Source organism: Apaloderma vittatum, unplaced genomic scaffold, assembly GCF_000703405.1.
Source record: "Apaloderma vittatum isolate BGI_N311 unplaced genomic scaffold, ASM70340v1 scaffold19881, whole genome shotgun sequence".
Taxonomy (NCBI): Eukaryota; Metazoa; Chordata; class Aves; order Trogoniformes; family Trogonidae; genus Apaloderma; species Apaloderma vittatum.
In genome coordinates, this window is record NW_009699861.1 from 2,425 (window position 1) to 21,231 (window position 18,807).

At 37.7% G+C, this 18,807-nt stretch overlaps 1 protein-coding gene across 1 annotated transcript; it reads right to left on the reverse strand.

Annotated features, from left to right (window-relative positions):
* Positions 1-53: 53 nt before the first annotated feature.
* LOC104280807 (fibrous sheath-interacting protein 1-like) lies at positions 54-18,436 on the reverse strand. Its single transcript, XM_009878575.1, has 9 exons — positions 18,401-18,436; positions 16,919-17,057; positions 16,143-16,315; positions 15,162-15,246; positions 11,909-12,007; positions 7,816-7,922; positions 7,003-7,110; positions 1,089-1,253; positions 54-146 (listed from the first exon to the last, which is right to left on the reverse strand). Exons 1-9 carry the CDS (start codon positions 18,434-18,436, stop codon positions 54-56), a joined length of 1,005 nt encoding a protein of 334 aa, XP_009876877.1.
* Between the last annotated feature and the right edge of the window lie 371 nt (positions 18,437-18,807).

The following is an 18,807-nucleotide window of genomic DNA, read 5'->3' on the forward strand; positions in this document are numbered from 1 at the left end:
CAACTGCATTTCTGCCAGTGAGTACCCACTAGAGGGAGTCGCTGGTTCACGCATTAAATCCCAGCTGGTAAACGATCAACATCAAAATGCGACTCCTCTGGAACCGTCACAGCTACAGAAAATACTAGCGTAGTTAAATCAAAACCCTGAAGTTCAGGAAGAAGACAATACAAAGAAGTGGCATTACAGTGCTCTTTAGAAAAACAAAAGAGGGGCCACAGGTATTTAGCCGTTCAAGGAGTGCTTCTCATACACTGATAACCCAAAAGAGTTTTGCCAATGGACACTCTCACAGAGACCCTGATACACCTGTTCTGGCTATAATCTGGAAATTTTACAGAAGCAAAAAAATTTTGTGCAAATTAATATAAAATAGGAATTATAGTATTTTTTGTTTTATTTCCTCTCCCATTATATCAGGGGCAACATTACTGAGGCATGGGATAAATTGGGAGTTTTCTATGTACAAAATTCAAACAAATTTTGTACAAAATTTTCTATGTACAAAATTCAAACAATTATATCCCAAGGCTGAAACCTCAAGGGTTCTTAATACTTCTGGCAAGGGAAAAAGACAAAAGGAAAATAAGGGACATAGAATTACCATTTATTTTTCTACAGTCCTTAACACTGTTTATCAGTAATTGCTTTATCATGCAGATCATAAGTGAAAAGGCACTTTTGAAATCCTGAGATAAAAAGAAACCTAATTCTAATTACTAAAGATCATTTATCACAGGCAGTATGTAAATGTTATCGCACTGACAAAACCCTGAGGCCCTCACGCAGCTAAAACATCTGAGTGACCAATTCCTTTATATGAAATTTCTTGTTGAAACTGTAGAATCAACAGTGGTTAAAAACAAGAGAGACATCAAATTATATACCACTCAAAATAGCAACATATTATTTTTCTGTATGCTTTCTACAGCCAAAGATTTCACTTCATTCTTTAACACCTATACTTTGAGAAGAAATAGCAGACAAAAACCACAAATACAGATGCCTGCTGTATTTCAACTTACATCAGATCTCAACACAGACTTCAAACAGGAAATGTGCCGTGGAAGTTCTCTCCTGCAACATACCTGGTAAATGGGTCTTGGAGATTTTGAGCAAGAGCTGGAAATCCGAGAAAAATCCCCATCAGACAGTAGTACTTGAAGCTTAATGTCTATCTCATTTAGTCGATGAAATTCCATTGGTTCAGGTGTGTACCCTTCTCCCGGTGCTAGCCAGCCAGATACTTCCTCCTATCGAAAAACAGAAAATATTTAATCATCATTCTCAAAGGAAACAGACTTTAAATGCAGTTATGCATCAAGCGTATTTTTTTTCAAATAAGCTGTACTTCAGAATAAAGTCTAAGTTTCCATCCATCTCAGCATATAGCTGAAATCTGCCAAACATTCATGTATCTGGCACACTCATAAGCCAATATGGTTTCAGAACAATTAAGGCATGTATTTTTCACTTTTAAATACAGTCACGCAGCAACTTAAAAAAAATATACTGAAATTTAATTTTATTTTTAGAAAGCACATGCAATTACATGCATTGTTAAAATGTAACGGCAAAAAATGTGTTGTGTTCACCTAAACAGATTTATGCCACTTTTATACTTATTTCTACAAAAGTCCAAATCCTTTGTCTTCACTGGCTAGCCACTCAGAAGCCCTTGAAATAAAACTGCTTAAAACCAGATGCTTTGCCTTGAAATAAAATTGCTTAAAGCCAGATGCTTTGCCTCCCTGCCAGCCAGCCAAGGAGCAATCAGGCAGCTCCCAAGTTCCGCATTCATTCTTCTGAAAGTTATACAACCCTGTTGATCAAGTTCACTGACACCCAAGAGAAGAGCTTTGGACAGCTGATCTGTCTTGAAAGAATAATGGCTTGTCATGGTCTAACTTGCATATAAGTCTTGCTATTCAGTACCACATAGTAAACACCACTTTCTGATGCCACTTACATGAAAATCAATTTAGGAGCATTGCACTCCTTTGCAAGAGGATAGAGATGAAGAGCAAAAATGTCTGGCAGATGTAGATCCACCAGTTCTAAGAGAGGAAACACAACAAACGTGGTATAAGCTCACATTTTCAAAGCTAATATTGAAGTGGAAAAGCACAACCCTAAAACTACACTAGAACTGTCCTCAACATCATCCTAAATCATGTCTGTTATGCCTTCTCAGCACTCTTTGTTTACACACTTGTTCTGGACACAGCTTAAGTCCAAGGAACTGTACAGTTGGCCATACAGCAAACAAGAGAACAAGGTATGTTTTTGCATTATAAAAGGAAAATACAAGTTAACAGGCATAAAAATGACATGTTCTCAGCTACACTGAACACATCTTGTCAAACTCTTCCAATGACCTTGCGTCTCAAAGTCTGGCAGCAAATGCAGAGACACATTTACTCTGGTACACACCCAACCATACCTACACAGCAGCACATCAGACATCCAAATATAGCAGAACACAACACAACACAACAGACCACTCTCTAACATCCTCTGAAGGAAGTGGAAGCAAGAGACTCCTGTGCAAGTCAAAGAAGGAAATATAATCAGAAACTATGTCTAATAGGACAACCACTTCCCATCTGATGAGGCGTCATAAAAAGAGAAAGTCTGACCAAAACTAGGCTTGGAACGAAACTGCAGAGGTTGATGCTATGGCAGAAACCACATGGAGCCAAATCTCAAAACCAGGGTATGAGACATAATGCAACATTTGCAAGGCATCCATAAGGAAAGGAACTGCTCTGAGACAACCAGCTGTCATCCTTCTAGAGCCCCAGTAAGTTATCACAGAAACACACTGGGAGAGACAAAAAGCACAGTTGTTCTCTTGATTGTGATTTACTTGACTTTTTCCTTGACTAACCAATACAGACACGTGCTCCTAGTAAAGACAGTTGAGTACTATGAGTGAGCTTCGTCCACTTAACCCAAGCAAAAAGCTCATATTCACAAACAGCTGCAGGATCTCCACAGCAACCTGGCACTTCTGTCTCACACTTACGGAACGAAGTCTGCACAGCCACCATTTACTGGGAGTGACAGCAGCAGATTATGTGTCTGTCCTGACCACAAGGAAACACCAGGAAGGACCACAGAAAGGAAAAGCAGGGATGTGGGGGAGGATGAATGTACTGCTGGTTTCTTTTTTCCTAGTACCTTGCCCTCAAGACTTCAGCATCTGTCTTGTAAGGGATTCATGTCCACCTGACAGGACATGACAAGACACTTCGATGTGTCTCTAGAAGCTTGCTAGCTTTGTGGAACGATCTGTTCAGGTGAGACAGTGACCAACATGACTCAAGTACCCAATGCAGTACCCTACTTCTGCCATGTTAACCACCCCCTAACCAGGCACTGAAGAACAAGCACAATGCTTCCTTAAATGACTCTACACAAGTGAGTTAAGCTGCAGCTGGGTTCATTAGCTACAGCTCCATACCTATAGTATCCAAACTACTCCAAATGCATTCACACATTCTCCTGGGTATTTTTAAGATGGCTTTGCTTGGAAAACAAGCTTCTGTCCTGTCAAGTTCTCCTGTGCATTAACTCTGAAAAATACTTTTACAACAGCACAGCCAGTGCTGGAACATCTGAAACAAATTATACCCCTGAAGCTTTGACAATTAGATTAGCATGAATACATACTTCTAAAATATTGTAAATACTCATAAAACACTTTTTAAAAAGTCAGAAGTACTTTCTGGATATTTGACATACTTAATAGTGCAAGTCAAATGAAGCTATCTAATCCACATTACACTGTACAGAGGAATTCACGCAGCACAGCCAGCTCTGCCTTGACTGATAACCACCAAAACATTACTTTAGCCAACGTGGCTGCATCAGCTTTTTGAGATAAGATGAAAGTGACCATCAGTTGGACAATTACCCAGGTCAGCTTGAAGCAGTCTAGATTACTCATTAGCTGATAATTTCCTGATGATCTTCATTATAAAGCAGCCACAGGAAATGCCTCACCCATAACATAATTCAAATGTGGGAGAGGAAGAATCCATCGCCAGACTAGACAAGTTTAAGTAATTTCTTCTATTTTGGCAGTAGATTGAGGAGCTGTTTTCTTTAAGGAGATGATCTAGTACAGACTAGACTAACCCACAAATTACTATTCCCATTCTTGCCCAGTGGATCAAGAACATACAGCAGCACATCTTGTGATCTATTCAATATTTGATAGAAATACTAAAATCTATGCAGATCCATGCATGATAGTGATACGTGCCAAATACAAAATTTGGATATTGTTACACTTGTCCATTGCATGATGCCTTGAGAATTGGCGCAAAAAAAGGTATGTGTTCCCAATCAGAATATGTATTGGCCATTCTGCATAAATACCTCTAAATTTTGTGAAGGACACTACCTTAAAGGAAAAGAAAACCATCAACAACTACATATTGCGAGAGAAGACTTTCAATGAATAAAATAATAAATTATTTTTTAAAAGTCACTATTATCTAGATCAGAGAGCTATGATGTTTATTAACAGAAGGCTATTTTAAAACATCTTCAGAATGTGAAACGCCGACATTTTTCAAATGAAGGACCATCTCCTGAAATTGAAACATGTCCCTGATCAGAAAAGAAAAACAGGAGAGATGGTGATCAAACTCCAACCTCTCCAACAAGACCAACAAGAGGAAAAAACCAACAAAAAAACCTCAACTTCTCCACAACCCTCTCCCTACAGTTTCTACCTATTCAAAGATGGAATGAAGTACTCTTTCAGCTGAACATTTATTCACCCTTATGTAGGATTATAACGCCAAACCTGTTGCAAGCAGATCTAATTGATCTGCACAGACAAAAGATTAATTAAACAATGATCTGATGAGCTTTAACTTCGTCCTTCTAATATGCAATGACTTAAAAGTATAATAAAAGTCAACTCTCTTAACCAGTAGATCAACATTAGACTAAAGAGCCTTCCGCTTCCAATTCATGAATATTTAAACACAGATAAATAAAGTCACCCTGCAAGTTCATATAAAAAAAAAGCACCAATTAAAAAAAATTTGCATTGGAAAGTTCACATAACTTCTTTATACAAACAAAGTATTTTCCCTATTTCTTCTTATTTATTAAAATGCAAGTTTCATTATATCATTTACGTAGTCTGAGGACAAAAATAACAAGTCTAAAACCGTATATAGTTGGAAGAGTACTCTATGTTCCTAGGACAATTAATTTTTCAAATAAAATTTTATCTTCCTATCCTACCAGCCTTATCATTACGTCTGTAAAACAAGAGAGCACCTGAGAACTACTTTAGTGTGACATTACCTTCAAAGCAACAAAAAATAAAGGCCATCTCCTGGAATCTAGGAGATCAACAGACCATTTGATGTTGTCACATCAGTGGGAATCATTTAGAGACACAGACGCTTCCTAGAAGCAATGACTGGTGGGATAATGAAATACTGTTTTTTAATCAATCCAAGCAGAGCACGGCACAGCACCAACATCGATCCATCCACACTTCTCTCATTTGGGACACCCATGGTCATACGGACATCAGCCTTGAACCCCTAAATTCATTCGGAATTAGCGTTTGCATTAGGGATCCAGTTCTTCTAGCCATAGAGCACACAGCTCCAAGGACAATGGGGCTGGAAATGGCAAGCCAAGGGGAGCAAGGCACAGCACCAATATTGATCCTTCTATAATTTACTAATCTGGGCAGCAGTGAGAATGCAGATGGGAGACCAAACACAAATCTGATAATAGATTTAAGCTTAGGGTTCAGGTTCAGAGATCTACAAAGCCCCCAGCTCCAAGGACTACTGGGATGCAGAAGGCAGGCCAAGAGGAGCACAGCACTGCATCAACATTGATCCTTCCATAATTTTCATATCTAACCAGCAGGGGAACGCAGACCAGAGACCCAATGGAAAAATGATAATAGCTTCAAGCTTAGGATTAAGGTTCAGAGATCTACAAAGCCCCCAGTACCAATGACTATTGGGATGCAAAAGGCAGGCCAAGGGGAGCACAGCACTGCACGAATATTGGTTCCTAGAGAACTATCTAATGTGGGCACCACTCATGGGGCTGGAGTCCTCAGCCTTTAAAATAAGTCTGCAACGACGATTTTGTTTAGGGTTAAGTTTCAGAGATCTACAGCTCCCAGCTCCAAGGACAATTTGGATGTAAAAGGCAAGCCAAGTGGAACACGGCACTGTGCCAACATTGCTCTGCCCACACCTCATTTGGGACACCCATGGCCATAGAGATGGCAGCCTGAACCCCTAAATTCCTTCAAAAGTAGCATTCATCATATGGTTACGGTCCAAAGACCCATAAAGCCTACAGCTCCAGGGACAGGTACTTCTGTTAGGAAAACTATTTTTATCTACTCTCTTGCTCTCCACTGTAGTATGCAGACTGCATGTTCTTCAATATTCCATTACAGCACAAATGTCTAATACTTGAGCAGTCCTTGGTTCCTCTGTATACTTTTAAAATGGTGTAAGTTGGAAGCCAAACAAAGATCTTTCTAAATCGATGCATAAGATTCACCAACGCATATCCCTGCAGTTGCTGCATTCTGAAGTTAACGTCCTTAAAAAATCTCTTGGATTTTTTCTAATGTAGTTGCTGGCCCCTCCATCTGAGTCTACAGCACCAGCCACTCTGATAGGCCACAAATCCACATTTTATGCAGAGAAAATAGGTCATCTTCTCTCAGTGTGCTTCTAAAGCTCTTTCCACCCGTGTTAAACTTTCTTTTAAGTTCTGCTGGTTTTCTAAGGCCAGGCATGTCTAAGAGTTAGTAAAATGAAAAAAGAAGCCAATGAAAACTCAGTCTTGGCAACAAAGCCAATTGGATTTGTCCAGCTTTTCTCTCAAATCTCAGTAGGTTAGTTCACGGTAGGACTAAAACCAAATCAAATTTAGATTTACCGTAAAAATAAGCCAAATACAATAGGACAGTACAAATTAAAGTTGCCATACCTCAAGACCCTGCAATTTAGTTCCATTTTCTGTGTCTTTCAAGAGTTCAGTTAGCCTTTTCCTTTCTCTCTCAAGCATAACAATCTGGTTTCCTGAATCTTTTGCTAGCTGAAATATTTCCAAAAAGAAAAAAAATTAAACAATCTTTAGAACTCCATTAGCTCAAACAACACCAAAACAAAGTTTATAAACTCTGTGACATCCAAATCTTGCTTACTGCCATAACAGAAATTATCACTCTGGCAGAAAAATCTAGCAGCCCACATAATAGATAACCTTTTAACATTCTTTGACATAGCAAGGGGGTGTATTTTTTTCATTGGTTAAAAAAATAGTAATAGCTACTAGTTCTTAAAACAAACAAACAAACAAAACCATGAAAATCAAGGCATATGTCTTCTGACAGACAGAAATCTTCTGAAAATAAGGGTACCATGCAGACACCCAGTATAGCTATTCCTTATCTATGCATAAGGACATCTTCCTTTAGCTTAATACTAAATACATTTTAAGACAGTCTTAGGAAATATTTGTCCTCCAAACAAGCTGCATCCAGGCACAAACAAAATAATTCCGTTTCCAGTACTCTTTAACATGGAAACAGTATTATCCCCACCAGTATAAGCATCCAAAATTAGAACTATCTTACACAGTACTCTGCCATAAACACTTGTTAAAAGCAGGCTTTTTTCATTTCTGCCTAATTAGATTTTATTATTCCTGATGAAAACTCCAACTGTCTCCAGAAGTACTTATATACTGTCTTTATGCTGAGTTACCAAAATGTTAGTGATTTGATGTTTTAACACTTACCTCAATGTTCTTTTTAATGAAATTTTGATTGTTTTTACTTTTGCCATACGTTTTTTCTGCTTGATTAAGGAATTCACTTGTTTCTAATTCAGTTGTATCATGTGAAGCTTGAATCAGAAAAAGAATGATCATAAATTATTAACTTTTCTTCCTCAATAAGGTCTATAGTAACAGTAGCCCCCTTTAAATCTTTAACGTATAAAGTGGAGTGGCAAACTTCTTATATGTCGTTTTCATTATTTATATAAAACTATACTGCAATGTTTAAAACATAACTATTGTCAAAATCCAACCTCATTTTTAAGCTTTTATTATATGAGATCATTCAATCTTGCAAAGGCTAAAATACTTCTGGATTTCTGACCTCAAAAATGTTAAACATGGTGGCTTTAAAAGCCACAGCATTCCTTTGAACCCTATCACTGTTTCAGTTTTATCATCGGTACAAAACCAGACAATAATTTTTTTGAAAACCACAGAACTATTTGGAGATGTATCAAGTACATTTTTTAAAATAAAACAGCTGAAGAACAGATGATATAGTTGATATAATACAGCTTATAAAACAAATTTGGTTAAAAATAAAACTCATCATAGGGATGTAAAGCTATTAAACACTCACACCATATTCTCACGACATCACACATTTATTTTTTTTCAACAATGGGTTTCTATCCATCATACAAAGATGGGTACATTAGTCTGGTTTTCAGAGACTTTTACCAGTTTTGAAACAGCAATTCCTTTATGAACAGCAAATCTCTATCACATTAAATAACAAGCCTAAGCAAATACAACTAACTTCTAAGTCTCAAAAATTACTTCAAAAGCAGGCATGGCACTTCTTGCTTTTCTGGAAAGTAGAGATTTGAAACATGGGTGGGCTGTTTGCCTACAAAAAAAAACCCCACCCAACTTGACTTGTTAGATGATAGAAGACAGGCTATGGAAGTTCACATGGAAAGAACGCTTTTTCAAAGTGAGCAGACTGAAACTAAACTCCCAAATATATTAACTAAATTCCATACATTCTTTTACACACTATAGACAAAAAAAATCACCAGACTTAATCCTGTCGTGGTTCAAGCCCTTGCTTAGGTAACAACGAAGAACCACATGGTCTTTTGCTCACTCCTCCCCCACTCCCATCTCCACAGCAATGCGGAGGGAGAAAATTCAACTAAAATGGCTCAAGGTTTGAGATTAAAGACAGTGAGGATAATAACCTACCACTTAAGACGACGGGTAAAAACCGAGTAGACGTGGGGAGGAAACAAGTTTACCACCACATTTACAGGGCAGGATAGTGAGAGGAATACATAAATAAACACAACCAAATCTTAAATACACTTCTCCTGCACCCCTCCCATCTTCCCAACTTCCTCCTCTCCCCCCGACCAGTGCAAGGTGGATTGGCAGAGGGTGGGGAGTGTCATCCATCTGGCCGTTTCTCATAGTCCAGGGCAGTTCCTAATACTTGAGATACTCCTCGCAGTCTCCCCTTCATGCCACATGGTGTCCACCTGATGGGAAGCAATCCTCTTCGTCCTCGTGAGTCCATCCCAATTGGGGTCACAGATTGCTTCAGGCACATCCTCCATTGATGCTCATATCTCTGCCCTCTGCCATGGGGTTCTCCTGTACCATCGCATCCTGGACGCTCTCGCCATCGTCGACCTCCTCAGCTCACAGGCAATCATCTTCCTGACATCTCAACCACCATGGGGCTCCAGGGAAAGTTTCTACTCTGGCACTCTTCTCAAACCCATAACAACTCCCAACCTGCAGGTAAACCTTAAAGGACTGAGATGTTGCATCTGACCAAGAACGACCTGTCACAGTTCAAATGCACAACTGTTTACTGAAAACTCCCGAACTATCTTTAATATCCCCAGGTAACATCCTGAATCTATGAAGGTATTGAATCATGTAAGAATTTACCAATGAATATAAACATGACAAGTTGTATCCTGAAAAGAACAAAACAAACCAAGCACCAATATAACATACAACATATGACACACTACTTCTAAGTTACATCTTTCTCTAACTGTAGAGTAAATGTTTTTGAGAAGGAGCTGTCATGCAGAACATCTCAGGACATTCAAGTAGAGAAGGGCCAGAGACAGATCACTAGGACAAAGAATTGCTTAAGATTGCCAAAGGTAACTAGAAGAGAGACTGCAACTCAACAAGTTTTGCATACATGTTTCCATAGATTTGATAATAATCTTGATGAGATTTTTGAAGTATTATACATAATACATACATTCTTCTTCACAAGTTAAGCTTCTCTTGTTCAAGGTCTGCCTTTATAACAGCTGTTACACAGAAATCCAAAAGCAACGAAAACAAGAAGTCTTAGCTACTCAGAAACCATATCAAAAGCCTCCAGCAGAAACAGTAAGTCATTTAATTTATTGCTCCCAAGTTGTAAGTGTTCTCTATTTCATATGTTCCAAAACAGGGAGAATGTAGAACATCTCAAAATAGTGCAAGCAATAGCAACTCCCAACCATGCCTGTCCTGGAAGCTTCAGAAGTCACTGATGTCCTGAATACTGGTAATGAAACCTGCCACTGCTATTCACAGAATGTCAGGGGCTGGAAAGGACCTCAGAAGATCATCTAGTCCAACCCCCTGCCAGAGCAGGATCACCTAGAATACGCCACACAGGAACACGTCCAGGTGGCCGTTGAATGTCTCCAGAGAAGGAGACTCCACAACCTCCCTGGGCAGCCTGTGCCAGTGCTCTGTCACCCTCACAGTGAAAAAGTTTTTCCTAATGTTTTTGTGGAACCTCCTATGCTCGAGCTTGGACCCATTGCCCCTTGTCCTGTCATTTGACAACACTGAGAAGAGCCTGGCTCCATCCTCCTGACACTCACCCTTTACATATTTATCAACACTAATAAGGTCACCCCTCAGTCTCCTCCAAGCTGAAGAGGCTCAGCTTACTCAGCCTTTCCTCTTAAGCGAGATGTTCCACTCCCTTTATCATCATTCAGCACAACTCAGAAACCATGAACGTGGAAGCTAAGGATCAAACTTCACCTTAAGGGAGGAAGACATGATAGGAAGACAGAGAAATCAAAAGCACAGCACTGCTCAACCCACTGTGAAGAAATATTTAATAACAAAGTTAAAGTCACATATTGGTGGACCAAGACGAGCGATAAAGGGAGCTGAGGTCCAGGTTTAAAAATTAAAGTACACAGTCACGTTCTAAAAAGCACAGATTCTGCTCCCATCAATAGTTCAACCTTGAAGAAGACCTATTTATCACATTCTTTTCATCTAAGTCAGTCACCAGAAAGATAGATTCCTTCTGTTTACACAGAATGTTGATGACAAAGAAATAAACCACTGCAGCTGATAGCAATGGCAGCTGAAGCTATTCTTCTTATGTCACAACACATGTGAGAAGTTACTCAACCATACAAATTTGAATTTCAAATAGGAAAAGAACAGAGGCACAAAACCACAATTCCAATTACTTTGAGTGCACATAAACTCATGGTGTCTAAAAGAATCAGCACAGATGTTTGACTTTTGCCAGAAAGTATTTGATCCATAAAAGCAATGCAGCCTTTACAGTTGTCAGTGTAACAAAATATAAAACCAGTTGTCTGAAGATTTAGGTTTGTCACAACATCTATACAATTTCTCCAGGAAAAAAAACAAAAACAAACAGAACAGTTGCAGCTGTATACAGCATCACTCTTCATTTTTAGATAGTTTCTTGAATATAACCCTATTGATGAAAATCTACCTTAGAATAACAGAGAAGTTTTTAAAGAATTTTCCTGAAGACTTAATGACATATTTTACAGTGAAAGAAAAAAAGTTTTATGAACTCAAAAGTAAAAGTTTCCTTAACATGTTGAGTAAAATGTTTTAGGTAAGTCACAAACCAAATTATTCTTTCTTACAATTTTTCAAAAACATAAGAATTGTCACCACTCCAGTAAGCCCCCTTGCTTTTTCTGATCTGACTAGCCTAGCCACAAAGGCCAAGTCTTCATTACACACTCATTGTACATGCCATTTTGCCATATCTAGAAATATGAACTATAAAAGTAATAAAGCTTACCGTGCCCATGTTGGGTCTTACAGCAATCATAATCTTCTGGATTAATCTGTGTCTGAAATACTGAAGTGTATGTTTCATTTTCTTTAGCATGGGAATGATCTGCAAGTGATTTATTCAGCAAAACTTAATTCAAATGTATTTAAAGATCTAGTTTCATGCGTATCATACTATAAGATCTCACACATGGAAGTTAAAGGAATTTACTTGGATAAATTACATAACCACCATATTTCTCAAGAAATAAAGAAAGAGGAGAAGTCTAAGGTGTGCCTCATTCATAATTATGCTGCAAGGTTGTTTCAGTTACTCAAAGAAAAAAACTGAATAACAGTATTAACATATATCAAGTAAAAGTATAAGTTAGAGCATTAATTTGCATTACTTAGCATTTACAGAAAAGGACTTGTGTTGTAAATAACCCTATATATCACATATGGAAAATATGGGTTTCATAATGAATAAAACCACCAGTTTCTTCTAACAATGAAGTTTAATGGACACAACCAAAGGTACGATTTTGTTACACAAAGCACAGGTGAATAAAATCAAGGCACTTTGACTCCTGATTAACATTGCTGCTATGACTGCGTCAGAGGTTTCTTTGTGCCTGAGAGGCTGGGACATGTATGTCATTTACGATTTTGCACCCAGAACTTGTGTTTGATTTCACAGCCACATTAAAAGCTGTAATTAAATAGCCCCCCTATATACGTTATTTATTAAAGCTCTTTTATCAAATTCAAGCTCCGAAAACCACAACATACTAATAGCCTTTCATTCAGTCTCAGCCAGGGCACTTATCAAGGCACTCATTTAAATAAATAAGACCTGAAAAGTAGGGCACTAGCACATCACAGAAAAGTCACAGAAAATTCAAGATAAAGATCAAGCTGGAGGAAAAAATATAAATCCAAACTACACTGAGTTTTGCCAGCACAGTCCACCAGAACCCATATGATGCGCATGATCCCCAGAGCAGGGAATTACCTTGGAAATAAGAGCAATTGAAGCACGGAGTTCATTAGCAACCATGTAATTTCGCTTGCCCACTGTTCTTTTACTATATCCTGACATCTGCTGGACACTTCTCAAATATCACTCTCATCAAATTCTTGCCTTAATAACCCAAACTTTAGCATGAAAATAAAAGGTTACCTTGTAAGAATAAAATCTGTTGAAATGCTTTAACCACGTATTGCTACTATTATTATGCACATACTTAGAATATTGAAGCTTGATATTTTTGCTCAGCAATAACCATTCAGATTTCAAATCTTTGTTCATTGCCCAATGAGAAAAAAAGACAGGATACACCACAATTCTTTCTTTCAACCAAAGTACACAGACAAAGGACAGGAAAAATGCATGTGATTGACACACATTAGAGAACTCCAGCGCTGAGACAGGTATTCAAACAGCAAATTTTTAAAACCCACTCTCAAGCAGTTTTGACATGCTGTATTCTTGACAAATTCAGTCTGGTTTTGTTCCCTCTGCCCCCTCAGTAAAGACGTTGTGAGAACAACGCTACAGCTTGTTCCAGTGTCTCCCCCATTAAGAGCCCAGCCGTAGGGGAGAAAAGAAACAACCAACCAAAAAAATTTTTAAATACCTAGTGTTTTCTTTTTCCAGGTGTCTGCAAGCATGCACATCCTTTGTGTGTTCTTGAAGAAAACTGCCAGAAACTACTTGAGAATGTGCTTTCACCACTTGCTTTAGCACTCCAACAGAATTGTGTCCCTCTCATACAATAGAAAAAAATTTCTATACAGTTTGAACTTTCCTTTCCCTATTCTACCTATTTTTACATTATTAGTATTCACTATTTTGATATTACTCTTTTGTTATGTATCACATTCCACATTTCTCTATCATTTGACTGTTTGTTTACCTTTCCTGTTGAAGAACTCAGTCCTTCATTAGTCATTTCTCTCCTTTTAATGCAGCTATAGAATTTGATGGTTTAAGTTCTACTTAAAATGCAAGTAATTCTTATCAGAAGACTAAAATGCAATCATTCAGTCTTTTGCTGTGTTCATTTCCACTTTGGATAATTTTGACTTCATTGTCATATCATGACGAAACTCAGAAATTATCAGACTTCCTGGTCTTTTCTTCTTGAGAATAGTCTGCTAGCATATATTTCACATAGTTTCACTTTTAAAAACTGCCATCTATGCTAAATATTCTTCCCTAGGACTCTCACGACATTTGCTGATTAAAAAACCCACCACCTAAGCTCATGTTTCATATTCATGCCTTTTCCTTAGAATCACACTCTATATTACTTGATAATCCCTTTTATTCTCACATTCAGAATCTGAACTTCTTTTAGAAGAGAATTAAACATAATTTAATCAAGTATAAAATTTAATGTAAATGAGTCATACCCCATTTAGACCATGTTCCAAGCCCTGGGCTGCACATGCATCTTCCCGTACTGTTTCCTAACATATAACTCAGTAGTATTATAATTTGGTCCCGTTATTTTGGTTCTTCCGACAACAGTGCCTAAAAAGCTCAGGACTTCCCTCTCTCTGGGCCTGCCATAATACAATATCCTTACCGTGGCATTGCCATTGCTTCCTTCTCACTCTACTACTCCCACATGAACGTTTTTTCCAAGATATTTATGTGGCAGGGCCAACATCCCTAGAGCTTCTAAAGTAACATTTTTAGGCCTAGTATTTTTTAGCTGCCTGTCTTTCCCACACCAAATACTCCAGCCTGACAAACTCTAAGACCAACAGTAACTACACATCAGTAACATCATCTTTTTGTTTGTTTACTAAAGCAATTTTTAATTCCTTGTTTATTGCCCAGGTGTTTCAAAATGGTAGAGACATCCAAGCTTTTCGGTAGGTTTCCACCCTTCATTTTCCCTATACCTGTTATCTTTAATTTACCAGTGTCATCAGTCATTCATTCTTTCTGAAATCATCTGTTGACCATCAAATTGAAAAATGCAAGCTTTACTTATCCTGGATTTCAGCCCTTCTAGAACAGCCAGTTCTTCGGGGGAAAAAAAAAAAAAAGCAGTTTCTATTGAAAAATCTAATGTTAAAGTACAACTTCTACATCTGTAATCATGCAAAAATTATTGCAGTTAATGTTTCAAATATTCCCTTCATGTTCTTTTAAAAACAAATATTTTATTGTAAAGGTTTGAAAGCTATTATTTTTATAGTATCAAAAAATATGAATCTTTATCAAGATAATTATGTCAGGGTATTTACTTCTCTTTCTTACTTACCAGCTGTATCTTGCCCTGATGAGATCAAAGCTAAAAAATGTTTCGTGTTTTCTGTTTCCTCATGGCTTCCAGTGGTTCTGATAGTCTATTCAAAAGAAATAACAGCATAAATATACAGATACATGCACATATAAAATATATATAACATATTTAGGGGGCCAGTTAGCTCAGTCAATTGAGCATGGCACTGACGGTGCCAAGGCCATGGGTTCGATTCCCGTTCCGTCCTCATGTGTTGCCTGATCTAGTCAACAGGTGGCGTCCCTTGCGACAGGGAGGCTGGATTAAAATCATCTCTAAGGTCCCTTCCAGCCTAGGCCATTCTATGATTCTCTATATATATCTGTGAATCCAAACCCATTGAAAATAAGAGATGCAGTCAAACCAGCTGCAATCACATCTTTTTAGCAACTGACATTTGTATTCAAGTAAATTATACAATACTTAACGTCAGAAGAAATTCTAACTCCCACCTTTCAAGTCTTAAGCGACATTTAACTGCTAGAGACCATGATAAGAATAATGTGAAGGAATTCATGTTGTAGCGTTCTTTGCCCTTCTTCAAGAGGCATCTCCAATTTCTTCAATAAAGGACAGTACTAAAATAGATGGGCCTCAGAACAGTTACACTAGAGCAAAATAAACACTTTTAGGTCTGAATTCAGACATCAGCTCTTGCTGTGCCTTACCACACCTGCAAATAGCAAGCTCAAGCACGAGACTATGCTAGAAAACCACACACAGACAGCTGAATATCTGGCTATCAGTCCTGTCAATTTTTAAGCACCAGGACCTTCTTTCAAAGTCAGTCTAGCCAACATATATTAAAACCTATTCAAAGTGAAGTACAGAAATGCATCGTATAACATAGATCAGCCAACTGTGAGTTATTTAATAAAACAACGCATGTGTGAAAAATGATAATTCTGTAAGACAGTACTCTAAGATGTGCTTTTTACAAAATAGCAGAACACTTCTAACCTGAAGCTCTTCCCAGAGCTTTGCCCTCATTTCTTTGCCTTGCCTTTTAATTGTTCTCTCCTTAAAATGTTTTTTTGCCAGTATTTTGTCAAGTCTATTCATTTTTTGTACAGCTTCTTGAATCTGAGGATCTACAGCTGCTTCTTCAGAACATTCCAAGTTTGAAGAATTTGCTGGAAAACATATTTAAAATTAATGCTAGCTTGAAGCATTTCCACTTCAAACAAACAAACAAAAAAAACTCACATCCCACAACTAAAAAGCAGTACAAGTAATTTGACAGCAACCATAAACAAGAGTAGAATTATTCTCAAGCATATGTATCATGTTTATTTCTAAACTTGGTTGTAAAAAAGGAAAATATATGTCTTATTAACACAACACTGAATCAAACTCTGAGCTGTAGCAGTTGGTTTCAGGGGGTGAGGGAGGAGGTACCCCCACAATTTGGGCAAATGAGTGGATTTAAATTTATAATGGAAGAGTGACAACATCTCCATAGTATCAGCAAAAAAAAAAAAATCACACATAAAATAAGCTTAAAAAACCCCAAAGCACCGAAATAATTTCTTCAGCCTGACTAGTAGAGCACATGATGAAATGTGTATTAAAATAATTCTGGGGTTAAGAGAGACTCTGTAATGCCTCTACTTTCAAATATTACAGGTGTTTCAGTCTAGACTTACACCTCAGTCAAACTAGACTCTGATACTGATCCTAGAAAAAGGTTGCTTTGAAAAAACCAAACAGTGAAACATTACAGAAACTACCATTACTCTCCAGTGTGGTTTGCTGATCTGTTACGACTTCTTTGACATCAGATTTCTCTCTGTCATCACCTTTGCTTCCCTCTGGACAGCAGTCTTCTAGACTGGCCCTTTGATGACTACCAGTCAAACTGACAGCTGAATCAACCTATGAAATGCAAATTACTTAGTATCATAAATACAGAAATCTTCGCAGGAAAGAGAGAACCACAACAATCACATGCTATCACAAAGGCAAACAGCGATTCTATACAAGACTGCAGAGCACTTAAATAAAATAACTATTTTCAGATCCGATACAGAGTTCTGTTTCTTAGCTATCACATGGATTTCTCAAGCTCCTCATTCCACACACCTGCTAGATTTGGGACTACCAGGCTAGAAAATTATTCCAAAGATTTATGCCATTTCTGCTGCAGCAGAGGGTACGGCCAAGCAGTTAAGAATCTGCGTATACAACAGCCTCACGCATTTCCTGACACTGTGGATTCTCTGTGCCAGGGAGCATCCCAATCTTTTGCTCATGCTACAGAGCTTTTCAAAGCTTTTGGAAGGCTGCAAAACTTATGCTTAATTCATCAATCACAAGAGACTGCAATTTTCATGCAATAGCCTATGATGTTTAGGCCAGAACATGGATTCTGAGTTATTTGATGTTAACCTTTATACCCAAAAATAAAAATTAATTAACATTTCTGTGAAACATCTAGGTATGATCCCATTCTGGACAGGTGAAGAGAGGTAGAGTACGATTGGACTAATCTAAGTAAAACAATCAAAATCTCTAATTCCCAAGTCCTGGTTCCTACAATCCAACAACCATATCATATAACCTGTTCCCAAAATTAAGTTACCCCCTGATATTTACTTTCTTAAATGACAGATAAATGCCTACTCCCAATAGACTTTTTTAAATCCCTGAAGCCGACGTATTTCTTGAAATATTATGATTTTTTAAAAAACTTCATTTTAACACATGCTGAGAGAGCCTTGTAGTCAAAAATTCAACTTGTGAGCGTTACTCAAATGCTCTCTTCTAACAAACAAAATAATTGTTATTCAAATTTAAAAGCATAAATGGGATGGAAGTGAAATTATGCACCATGCTGGCTCACGCACCAACAATCTATAGCTGTGCACATACACATTTTTTACCAGAATTTCAAATATTTTTCCTTAAGTTCAAATTTATTTAATAACATGACTAACTATAAAGAGGAAGGCAACCAAGTTTTCCAGGTTGCAGTGCTGAGTAGTCCTTTTCGGGGCAAATACAAAAGTAATACAGATTCAGAAAAATGAAATTAAACATCATTCCACGCATGCGTAAGAAGCAGCTCACACTCATCAACTTTCTCATAACCCCTCGGGCACAACTGCAGAGTCCAGAACTCTGCATGAAGCTAAAAAAGCAGACTCTTATTTCTTTGGCATTCTACTAAGAAGAATCATGCACACAGCTTCTGACCTGCTGAAGGTGAAAAGAATTACCTTTGGCAAACATGGCTCTGGTGGTAATAACTCCATAGACATATTTAGAGATCTACTTTTAGGATAAGCTCTTGAGCTAGACGCAGATCCTGAATTTTTATCCAAGCTGCACCTTGTATTATCCATTGTTACCTAAAACTGGGAAAAAAATAAGTCAAAAGCAACCTTACAAACTACCAGCTTCGTAATAAAGCAACACGAGCCCCATAATATTTCAGATGTAAAAAAAAGTTTCAAATCCTAACAATTCCATGTTGCAAGGTCTTTCCAGTATAGACTAGCTTGCCACTCAAATACATACTTTTTAATATTTGTACAAACTGACAAATATATCAAGCCAACCAAAATATTCAAATGTGATTACCGCAAAAGAAACTTCAACTGGCTTCAATCTTAAAAGTAATCTC